The sequence below is a fragment of the Carcharhinus amblyrhynchos genome, chromosome 19 (genome assembly GCF_965287045.1).
Source record: "Carcharhinus amblyrhynchos chromosome 19, sCarAmb.v2.hapA, whole genome shotgun sequence".
NCBI classification, from domain to species: Eukaryota; Metazoa; Chordata; class Chondrichthyes; order Carcharhiniformes; family Carcharhinidae; genus Carcharhinus; species Carcharhinus amblyrhynchos.
In genome coordinates, this window is record NC_137342.1 from 29,800,005 (window position 1) to 29,812,495 (window position 12,491).

The 12,491-nt window shown below is 40.4% G+C and overlaps 1 protein-coding gene across 4 annotated transcripts in view; it reads right to left on the bottom strand.

The window, feature by feature from the left end:
- ccdc146 (coiled-coil domain containing 146) overlaps positions 1 to 12,491 on the bottom strand; it is a 143,711-nt gene that overhangs the window by 62,972 nt on the left and 68,248 nt on the right. For all 4 annotated transcript variants that reach the window (XM_080207452.1, XM_080207453.1, XM_080207454.1 and 1 more), the window contains 3 exons: positions 5,331 to 5,507; positions 3,034 to 3,107; positions 732 to 959 (listed from right to left, as the gene is read on the bottom strand). In XM_080207452.1, the coding sequence (XP_080063578.1) occupies positions 732 to 959; positions 3,034 to 3,107; positions 5,331 to 5,507 (479 nt within the window). The remainder of the gene's footprint in view (positions 1 to 731; positions 960 to 3,033; positions 3,108 to 5,330; positions 5,508 to 12,491) is intronic.

The following is a 12,491-nucleotide window of genomic DNA, read 5'->3' on the forward strand; positions in this document are numbered from 1 at the left end:
CCACCTCGTCTCTCCAAACGACAGCAGGATGAGGTTATAAGAATGCACCCTGAAAATCTTTTTGGGAGGATTGCCCCCATATTGTTTACAAAGAGACTAACAAACAAGTGAAAACATTAACTCTTTAGATGCAGAGGTAACTAACTAATTTTTAAAGACTTACTATTTTCTTTGGAAGCCCATGAACCATAAAACAGGTCATTTGTCTAACCTCACTAGATATACTGGACACCAAGGGTCCATTGTGCTGAAGAAGCTAGAGGAGTGGCACACTCAGATTTGGAGCTCACCAAATGCCTACATTCATTGTCCATGGCCACGTTTGGGGCAGGGAGAAACACTCTCTCATCAAAGGAAACACTTATTTCAGTACATCTGGGAGAGCTCAGGATTTTCAATCCCTTCTACAAATAGGTTTAAACAATGAACATTTTTATGTGGTAGAAGGATTGCTTTATCAGATCTTGATCTTGGCAGGAGAAAACTGAATTGTGAATAAGAAGGAATGGCAAAAAATGTGAAATTATAACACCTAAAAACTGCTGTGGTTTCCTCCAATTGCACAGTTTAGGAAATATCATGCAAAGAAAACAGGTGAAACTTTCCTTCTCCATCACATGCCACTTTCCCATTCGGGAATTACCATTCACAATTTACTTTTGTAAATACAGATAAGCACAAAGATCTTTGTTACAATGCCAGCAGGGGCAAAGTTCAGTGCTGTTACAAACCTTTCTCCCATTAACACAGATTCATTCTCCTTGCCCAGCTCAGTCATCTTAACTAGCTGGTTGTAGTCCTGTTCTTTGCTGTCCAGTGTAGCCCTTTTTTCATCCAACTCTTTCATTACCTCCAATTTCTCATCTTCTACCATTCTGCACTTATTTTCTATCCGTTGTACTAAACCAAGAAGTTCATTGCGTTGTGAATCTATATCTGCTTTTACCTTCTCCAAATTGCTGCAGTAAAAAAGAACATTGCATTTTAACAAACTACAACTACAAAGTTTTGAATTTATTGCAGTTATGATGAAAATTTATGGGTGGGATTCTCCGGCCGGGCTCACCTCAAAACTGGAGAATCCCATTCGAGGACCTTTACATGGTCCAATCCCACCTACGACAATTCCCACGGCAGGCGAACTGAGAGAATTCCAGCCTATATTTCTACTTTATTTCATCTTAAGAAATTACCAGGATAAACACAGACGTAACACATTTCTCTGCAAGCTTTCATTCACAGACAATGGAAGGAGAGAACAGTATAACATTTCTTGTGCCAAACACGATGAATTATACATAAGCAATTACAACTACCATTGATTGTAATGTGAGAGGAATCAAATGAACATAACCAAATTTTATTTACTTTTTAACTATTTTGAGCTTTATTAAGAGTGGACATAGCAAGCAGTCTTTACCATCTTCCAGTTGGAGGGATAGAAAACTAGATAATTAGGTATGTAGTTCAGTTTCTAGTTCTGTTTTCACTCTGGATTCTGCTGCTATATAAAGGGCTGTTTCAGCAAATATTTCACAAGAAAGCAGTTACTTAAAGATTGGCTGCATTTATAGAGCTCTAAATTTTGGAAATTTTTTGGTCTGGCAAAATAACAGGGAAACAACAAAGGAAGTCCATCAAGAAGTGTTTGGAGGCCCTTAACTGAACTCTTTGTTTGACAATTAGAATTACCTGGGAGAGATTAGCCATGATCTGATTGAATGGCAGAGCAGGCTCGAAGGGCTGAATTTGTTTACTTCTCCTCCTAATTCCTATGATGTAATGAGTGCTACCCTGTTTGGCACTTAGGCCTTAGCAAATGGGTACAGTAGCACCATACTTATATTACTGGCCTAGTGATCCAGAGGACTAGAATCACCACTAAAGCAGTGAAACAATATTCTCAGAAGAAATACTATGGGCACATGTCTTTCACATAGCCAAGGAACCAGCTATACAGTTTTGCCTTTTAAGATTCTCCAGCCGATTAGTTTCAATGATCAATAACATGCTGCTGTGCTCCCACCTTTTTGCTCCTGATCAGTTCCACACAGCTCAGAAAATCCTGTGTGCTGGCTGTTAAAACAGGAATCCTGAGGTATATGTTTGTTTGCACATTTAAATAACTGACCCAACAACTCCATCACAATTTCTTGATTACCTGGAAACATGTTCCAGTAAAACCCAGAAGTGGGCAGGATTATGTTAAGTTGCTGGGTTGCAGATATTTTTCAGCCATTTATTTCCCCACCCACACCCAAACCTCTGCCCAGTGGTTAAAATGCTGTCCCCAAATATCAAATGTGGCTGGTTTAGAGAACCTGGAATTTTTGGGAGCTGGCAGGTTAAGGGTATGTCTAAAAAAAAGTTTTTAAAAAGTGAGTAGAATGTTCTGTTGTGTGTTGATAATTTCTATCCTGAAGAGAACCACTTTTACAAATAAATTGAAATTTTAAGTGCAACAATTTTTGTCTACGTTATGGAGTCTAGCATTAGACATGGTGGGATGAGATGTTAATCTCACTGGACTCGTAATCCAGAGGCACAGGGTAATGATATAGGTTCAAATCCCACCATAGCAACTGCTGGAACATTAATTTAGTTCATTAGTAAAGCTAATCATTAAAAATCCATCTGGTTCACCAATGCCATTTAGGAAAGGACATCTGGAGCCTTTACCTCATCTGGCCTCCTTGTGACTCCAAGCCCACACTTGCTTAACTACTCTCTGAAATGGCCTGACAAGCCATACAGGGAAATTAGGGCAAGGAAATAAATGCTGGCCCACAACACATGAAGCAATAAAAAAAAACAAATCATTCTCTTAGTGATAGGCATGGTGTTTCAAAATATTAGCAACGCAGGCTGATTACAACATTCAAAATATCATGGAAACACAAAGTCACAGTTCCCAGGAAATGAACAAGATTCAAAGAAATGCCTGTGATCGATGCTGACGTCACACAATGTAGTTTCACATCACTTAAGTGTAAATTGTAACCATTTGCTTTCAATTTTCTAACAAGAACGTACTTTCTTTTGCGATTCAATTTCTCTATATCTTTGGCCAGCTGACCAGGAACAGTATGCAATTGGACCAGATCGATCTATCACCAAAGAAAAAAAGTTATTACTCACTGGAAAACAATTTATATGTGATCTGTGCAGATAATTGAAATACCACAGTGCATCAATACTGGCCAATGGATAAACTAGGGGTAGAATTTTACAACCCCTACCCACCAGCAGGATTTTCTGGTCCTGCTCAAGCCAATGGATTTATCAACACCTCACCACTTTTGTGACTTCGCTATGATGGGGCTGTAAAATTCCACCCAATGTTCTTTTAGAATACAACCTCTCTTGAAGAGGAAGAATTGGTCATATCATGAATAATTGGCTTAGATGACCATCGACTGGTCTATTATTTCATTAATAAAAGAATGAAAGGCACAATTTTAACCAGTGGCAGGTGCATGTAACCATCCCCATCCTATCCCCACATACTTAGCCTAATACCCCTAACCGACACATCTTGGGACACTGTTACATGGCTAATCCATCTAACTTACACATCTTGGAATGTGGGAGGAAACGCATGCAGACACGGGAGAAGGTGCAAACTCCATGTACACAATCACCCAAGGCTGGAATTAAACCTGCATCCCTGGTGCTGTGAGGTAGCAGTGCTAACCATGGGACACTGAGGCTGAGGGCAGAATTTTACCAGGCCCTACCTGGCAGGTTAGGAGCTGGTAAAGTGTCGGACAGCCACATTAGGAGTGGAAGTAGTAACTAATTTAAATAATTAAGGGCCATTTAAGAGTGCATTATTACAGAAAGGCTGATTACAATAGACAGACATCAGCTTAAAGATTTGTTCATTGTCATACTTCAGCGATTCAAAGATCATGCCTATGAAAGGGAATTGATTTTTCCCTGCTCCATAAAATGGAGCATCCACCATGCAAAACCAGTGGCCCTGGGGTCACGGTTCCTCACCTGATAGAGCTGTGACATGAGCATCTGTGTCTAACTTAAAAAGTGTCAGGTGACCACTTACCAGGATGTCAGCAATCCAAAATGAATAACTTAATTCTTTAAGCTCAATCAAAAATGGCTGTGTCTTCTGGGTGTTCAATCTTGACCTCATGGACTATGTTTGGTTGTCTGTGCAGTGCTGGGGTTTTGATTTGCAGTTTACCAAAGTGTCACTGTCCTTTGCAGCGGAAGCATTGGGCTGTATTTTCAGGATACTGATCTTTCTGAGGGTGCTTCGCACTGCACTGCTGGCAAGGTCAGTCTGCTGGGTGTTCGCAAATTGCTTTCCTGGACTTGAATTGTCCCTGCATTTTTGTGACCTGATAAGCTGCACTGAGGATTGGTTTCTTCCACATATGTATCTCAGTCCCACATTAGCTCTGTGTTTTCCTGGCCCTTATGCTACAGGCTCAATGGCCCAACAAGGGAGCGGCAAGGGAAAAGCTGTCCCCATGGCTCAAATGTTGCCATTGGAGGGGTTGCCCCTCAAATTGCTCAGGTTTGTCTGTCTGTCCCTAACAGAGAAAAAACATTTCTGGCTCTCCCGAGAGTGCTTCAAAACAGTGATGCCCTCTCACTCACCTTGCATCCTCAGTGGTGACCAGCTCTGTCAGTGGTACTGCAGAGCTGTTGGCCCTTTGATTATGTTTGCTCATGGAGAGTCAGCCTGCAATCCTCAATTAAATGGCCATCTTAGGCAAGATTGCTGCTACAGATCTGCTACCCACCCATTCAGGGTTGAGACCCAAGATCCTGATGTCAGGATTTATCCATTTCCAAGAAAATCCCATTCCTGGGGCAGGTCCTAAAATCCTGTGGCTTTGACAGTCTATGCATCTGGTGTGCATGAGTCACTAAGGCCTTGACAATTATTAAGTCACTTGGAGATCTGAACATTGCCTCACAAACACTTGTATCCATTTAAAAAGCTTCTCATATTTTGGAAAAAATGGATTTATTTGTTTGGACTTTGAAAATTGCTTATTTGTTTTCAATTATTTCAGTGTTTGCTTGGTGTTAAGCTGTTTGACTATTTTGCAGCAGCAAGCTTACTGAGAGCTCCTTAAAGTTCAAACCTATTTCTAACCCTGCCTGTTTCTAAAGGTTATTTTGTCACAAGTACAAATATGACAAAGACATTTTCAATATTTGTCTAACAGCCAAGCAGTTTAATGTGGCTATACATGTGTTTAAGGTAAATGGTTAAAATGTTTCTGAAGCATAACACAGAATATCCAAAAATGGGAAGAAATACACACTTATTGAAAAGCAGTTTCAGGCTTTCTTACCTTCAAACGTTCTTCTTCTTCTAGCTTATCTTCCAGTTCTTTTTGCGCATTTTTCACTTCTTCCATTTTATTTTCCAACTCTTCTTTTATTGTTTTAATTTCGCGTTTCCTCTGTGAAATCTCTCTACTTAGTTCAATACAACTTTCCCTCAACACTTTTGTCTTCCTTTCAAAGTCCTGCAAAAACAAACCAAAACCAAGTCAAAAAAGTAAAAGATAGCTCGAGGGATAAAAAGTGTCTTTAATATAACTGAAAGATTTTGAAAATCGTTAATCAACATTGATTACTGATATTTATTGATTACCAGCAGATACTTTGTCTCCATCTGACATTAGAAATCATGGGTCTATCTGTTTTATGGTGGACAGCAAATATTCACTGCGATAATGTGAAAAGCATTGCTGCCTCTTGTTTCTACTACACCACATCTTGAGGTATAGTATTCACTTTATCCACTTGACAAAGTTCAAACCTGAAAAATTCCTGGCCCAAGATTGGCACTCAGGTTTCTGACAATATGTAGGAATTTCTCACCAAGACGACCTACGTTCATGCCTTAGAATTATACCATGTCTTAGGGCTAGACTTTCTTCAGGTAGATGAAGAAAATTAGGAATTATTGGTGGGATATTTTCTTTGCAATGCATTGAAATCACTAACAGTGAACAGCATAGATGGTATTTTCACTTTTCTATCGGTAGTTCCACTTGACTTTGTTTCCTGTTACATTGGCCTGCACTAGGTACGGTTACAAATCAAGGAACTGAATGTTAGTAACTGAGCAGAGCTTGATAACTTGACAGAGTGGAATTGGTTGGATAACTGCATGATCAAGCTTTCTTCAGAGTTGATGAGCTGGTCTTCTCTACATTCATAAACCTAAATCTATCTCCATGCATCTCCAGTTAGCAAGTAGGTATGGCAAGCAATTAGGAAGGCAAATTGGAGTCTGGCATTCATTGGAGACCAAGAATAAGGATGTCTTACAACAGTTGAATATAATGTTGGTGAGACCATACCTGGAATACTGTGAGCAGTTTTGATCTCTGTGTTCACAGAAGTTACATTTGGATTGGAGGCAGTACGGTGAAGGTTCACTTGTTTGGTTTCTGGGATGAGGATTGTCGTATAAATGAGAAGCTGAGTAAATTGAGCCTATTCTCTTCGGAGTTTGGAATAATGAGTGGTGGTCTCATTGAAACAGACAAGTGTCAAAGGCAATTGAGATGGTAAACATTTAAAGATTGTTTCCTCTGATTACAAAATCTAGAACACAGTAACCAGTCTCAGGATAAGAGTTGATCATTAAGGATTGCGATGAGGAGAAATTCTTTACTCAAAGGTCTGTAATATTTTAGAGTTCTCTAACCCAGAGAGCTATGGATGCACCATGTTTTAATGTGTTTAACCCTGAGATAGACTGACCATTGATCTCTCAAAGAAATTGAGGGATATGGGGAGCAGGTGGGCAAGTAAGTTGAGGCAGAAGATCAGCTATTATCATATTGATTGGTGGAGTTTTATTTTTGCTCCTATTTTTTAAGTTACAGTTAAGTTTTTGGTTGCAGGTCCTTGAGATGGCAAATGAACTGTTTTGTAAGGGATGATGCTAATAATTAAAAAGAAGTCACTTTTGATGAGATCCAATATATTACTGATAACAATGAAAATCAGGGAAGAACCAACTTTTCCAGAGCCTCTGTACTGCTGCAATAAAATGAATACAACAAATGAGAAAACTATCTTCACTATTCTAAAGCTACATTTTGTCGATTCTTAAGACTACCTATATTTAAATAATCAATGGTAAGAATTTTAAACTCTACTGTTTTCTCAATGTATTAGTATTAGTATAATTTATGTACCCTGTGAATTGGCAATGATCTGTGTGTGCACTGTATTTCTGTATTGGCAATTGCTTTACAAGAAAAACAATTAGTGAGTTCCTGACAATAAATCCTTTACTAAGAAATGTTTACAAAGAACTGCTGTTGGTTAGAACATTACTTCTACATGATTTTTGTCTAACATCTGGCATTATATGCTTCTCCATAGTGCAGTAACACTGAACTACTGAACTTCCAATTGGACATTCGGAAAAATTTTTCTGTTTGAAACCCTTTGCTGAATGACTAATAGACAGATTGTACATGTTTTTACTGGGGAAGGACTTGGTTGAATGACTATCTGTATTGTTTTAACACATTTGCACCATAATCTATAGCTCAGAATGCTTCACGACAATCAGGCAGCATTTAGAAAAACAAGAACAAAACACTGTGGATGCTGGAAATCTGAAATAAAAAGAGAAAATGCAGGGAATTTGCAAAAGGTCAGACAGCATCTATGGACAGACAAAGTTAACGTTTCAGGTCGAAAGATCATGGACCTAAAATTCTGTTTCTCTTTCCACAAATGATCTGTTGAACATTTCCAGCATTTTACATTAAATAGGAAAACACTTCTGATGGGAGGGTGTATTAGACATAAAATGATAGCTTTATTAAGGAATTATAATTGTGATATATCATAAGTTAAAGATAGTACTACATTGAAAGAATAAGTGTGTAATTCCGCAAAGATGAGTGGCAGGTCACAAGATTGTTCAGAATATAAAGAACAGCAGACAATGACTACAATATTAATAAGAGGGGAGAAATTATAGTATAAGAGAAAGCTACTAGAAATATAATAAGTAAGAATTTCTACAGGTATTTAAAAAAATGTAAGGGGGGTTCTCCGGCTTCCAAGCCACGTGTTTCTAGGCAGTAGGAGGTGGTGCGCTGTTCACTAGCAGTGGGATTCTCTGGTCCTGCCGTTGTCCATGGGATTTCCCATTGACATCACTCCATGTTGCCGTGAATTCTATGGGAGAGTGTGCGCTGCCAGTGGGAATAGAGAATCCCGCCAGCATGAAAGGCCAGAGAATTCTCCCCTAAATCCATCACCTGAGGGTGGCACAGTGGCATAGTGGTTAGCACTGCTGCCTCACAGCTCCAGGGACCCGGGTTCGATTCCCACTTGGTTCACTGTCTGCATGGAGTTCACGTGTTCTCCCTTTGACTGCGGGGATTTCCTCCGAGTGCTCTGATTTTCTCCCACACTCTGAAAGATGTGCTGGTTAGGTGCATTGACACAAATAAGCACTGGACTACGGCGACTAGGGAATTTCACAGTAACTTCATTGCAGCGTTAATGTAAGTCTTACTTGTGACTAATAAATAAACTTTAAGTAAAGTGGACATTAAAGAGTGAGAATGAGGAATTAATATTGTAAATTAAGGACATGGCAAATGAATTGAATAGATATTTTGCCTCCGTCTTCAATGAAGTGGGTACAAATAACATTCCATAAATACTTTTGAATATGGTGATGAAAGGGAGGGTATTTCTTAGAATAATTGCAATTAGCAGGGAAAGAATACTGAGAAAATTATTAGAGTTAAAAGCAGACAACTCCTCAGGTCTTGATGGATTTCATCTTAGAGTCTTAAAAGAAATGGTTGCTGAGATTGTATATGTATTGGTTTTAATTTTCCAAAATTCCCTATATTCTGGAAAGCCTCCATGAGATTGAAAAATAGTGAATATGACTCCTCTACTCAAGGAGCATCCAGGAGGGCTTCTTGAAATAATATGTAGATAGTCCAACTAGGGAGGGGGCCATACTGGACCTGATATTGGGGAATCCTAGCCAGGTGGTCGATGTTTCAGCAGGGGAGCAGTTTGGGAACAGTGACGACAATTCAGCAAGCTTTAAGGTATTGATGGATAAAGATTAGTGTAGTCCTCAAGTTCAGGTGCTAAATTGGGGGAAGGCTAATTACAACAATATTAGGCAGGAACTGAAGAATGTAGATTAGGGGCAGATGTTTGAGGGCAAATCAACATCCGGGAGGCTTTCAAGTATAAATTGATAGGGATTCAGGGCCGGCAGGTTCCTTTAAGGATGAAGGATAAGTATGGCAAATTTTGGGACTCTTCGATAAGGAGAGATATTGTGAGCCTAGTCAAAGAGAAAAAGGAAACATTCATCAAGGCTAGAAGGCTGGGAACACATGAAGCAAGTGTGGAATACAAGGAAAGTAGAAAGAAACTTGAGCAAGGGGTAAGATGGGCTAATAGACGTCACAAAAAAGCATTGGCCTGCAGGATTAAGGATAATCTCAAGGCTTTTTATACATATATAAAGAGCAAGAGTGTAGCCTGAGAGAGGGTTGGCCCACTCAAGGACAAGGGATGCAATCTATGCGTGGAGCTAGAGGGAATGAGCGAGGTATTAAATGAATACTTTGTGTCAGTATTCACCAAAGGGAAGGACTCGGTGGATAATGAGTCTGGGATAGGGTGTGTAGATAGTTTGAGTCCTCCACATGGGACGTTAGTTAGCAAGGTTCAGTTGCTAGGTATACATGGAGAGGTAGTAAATTGGATTAGACATTGGCTCAATGGAAGAAGCCAGAGAGTGGTAGTGGAGGATTGCTTCGCTGAGTGGAGGCCTGTGACTAGTGGTGTGCCACAAGGATCAGTGCTGGGTCCATTGTTGTTTGTCATCTATATCAATGATCTGGATGATAATGTGGTAAATTGGATCAGCAAATTTGCTGATGATACAAACTTTGGAGGTGTGGTGGACAGTGAGAAAGGTTTTCAAAGCTTGCAGAGGGATTTGGACCAGCTAGAAAAATGGGCTGAAAAATGGCAGATGGAGTTTAATGCAGACAAGTGTGAGGTATTGCACTTTGGAAGGACAAACCAAGATAGAACATACAAGGTAAATGGTAGGACACTGAAGGGTGTAGTAGAACAGAGGGATTTGGGAATACAGATACATAATTGCCTAACAGTGGTGTCACAGGTAGGTAGGGTCATAGAGTGCTTTTGGTACATTGGCCTTTATAAATCAAAGTATTGAGTATAAGAGTTGGAATGTTATGGTGAGGTTGTGTAAAACATTGGTGAAGCCGAATTTAGAGTATTGTGTGCAGTTTTGGTCACCTAATCACAGGAAGGATATCAATAAAGTTGAAAAAGTACAGAGAAGGTTTACAAGGATGTTGCCAGGACTTGAGAAACTGAGTTACAGAGAAAGGTTGAACAGGTTAGGACTTTATTCCCTGGAGCGTAGAAGAATGAGAGGAGATTTGATAGAGGTGCATAAAATCATGATGGGTATAGATAGAATGAATGCAAGCAGGCTTTTTCCACTGAGGTTAGGGGAGAACAAAACTAGAGGAGATGGGTTAAGGGTGAAGGGGGAAAAGTTTAAAGGGAATATTGGGGTGGTTCTTCACACAGAGTGGTGGGAGTGTGGAAAGAGCTGCCAGATGAAGTGGTAAGTGCGGGCTCACTTTTATCATTTAAGGAAAACTTGGATAGATACATGGATGAGAGAGGTGTGGAAATTTATGGTCCAGGTGCAGGTCAGTGGGACTAGGCAGAAAAATGGTTCAGCACAGCCAAGAAGGGCCAAAAGGCCTGTTTCTGTGCTGTAATGTTCTATGGTTCTATGATGAGATAAAAAAGCAGGAGGTATTGGGGTTCTTGAGAAACATTAAGGTACACAAATCCTCAGGACCTGATGGGATGTACCCCAGAATGTTGAGAGAGACAAGGGGGGAAATTGCTGGAACCTTGAGAGAAATCTTTATATCCACACTGGCCAGAGAGGAGGTGATGATGTGGAGATGCTGGTGTTGATTTGGGGTAAGCACAGTAAGAAGTCTTACAACACCAGATTAAAGTATTTGGTAGCACAAGCCACAAGCTTTCGGAGCGCTGCCCCTTCATTAGGTGAGTGTGAGTTCTATTCACAAATAGGATATACTGCCCTGTTATATGCCTTGCTTGTGAACAGAACTCCCACTTACCTGATGAAGGGGCAGTGCTTTGAAAGCTTGTGGTTTGTGCTATCAAATAAACCTTGGACTTTAAACTGGTGTTCTGAGACTTCTTACAGAGAGGAGGTCCCAGAGAATTGGCGAATAGCCAATGTTGTTCTTTTGTTTAAGAAGGGTAGCAAGAATAATCCAGGTAATTACAGGCCAGTGAGCCTTACATCAGTGGTAGGGAAATTATTGGAGAGGGTTCTGAGTCAAGAGTCATTCCCACCTGGAAATAGTGGAAGTATTAGTGAGACGCAACATGATTTTGTGAAGGGGTGGTTGTGTCTCACTAACTTGATTGAGTTTTTTGAGGAAGTGACGAAGATGATTGATGATGGTAGAGTAGTGGATGTTGTCTACATAGACTTCAGTAAGACCTTTGACAAGGTCCCTCATGGCAGACTGGTGCAGAAGGTGAAGTCAGAGGTGAGCAGGCAAGGTGGATACAAAACTGGCTCGGTGAAAGAAGACAGAGGGAGCAGTGGAGGCGTGCATTTCTGAATGGAGGGCTGTGACAAATGGCGACCCTCAGGGATCAGTGCTGGGGCCTTTGCTGTTTGTAATATATATAAATGATTTGGAGGAAAATGTAACTGGATTGATTAATAAGTTTGCAGATGACACAAAGGATGGTGGATTTGCCTGCCTTCATCAGCCGGGGCACTGAGTTTAAAAATTGGCAAGTCGTGTTGCAGCTTTATAGAACCTTAGTTAGGCTGCACTTGGAATATAGTGTTCAATTCTGGTCGCCATACTACCAGAAGGATGTGGAGGCTTTGGAGAGGGTACAGAAAAGATTTACAAAGATGTTGCCTGGAATGGAGGGCATCAGCTATGAAGAGAGGTTGGAGAAACTTGGTTTGTTCTCACTGGAACGATGGAGGTTGAGGGGTACCTGATAGAAGTTTACAAGATTATGAGAGGCATGGACAGAATGGATAGTCAGAAGCTTTTTCCCAGGGTGGAAGAGTCAATTACTAGAGGGTATAGATTTAAGGTGCGAGGGGCAAGGTTTAAAAGAGATGTATGAGACAGATTTTTTATACAGACGGTGGTGACTGCCTGGAACTCATTGCCGGGGGAGGTAGTGGATGAAGGTATGATAGTGAGTTTTAAGGGGCATCGGGACAAATGTACGAATAGGATGGGAATAGAGGGACATGGTCCCTGGAAGGGTAGGGGGTTTTAGTTAAGTCGGGTGGCATGGTTGGTGCAGGCTTGGAGGGCCAAAAGGCCTGTTCCTGTGTTGTAATTTTCTTTGTTCTTTGTTAGGAA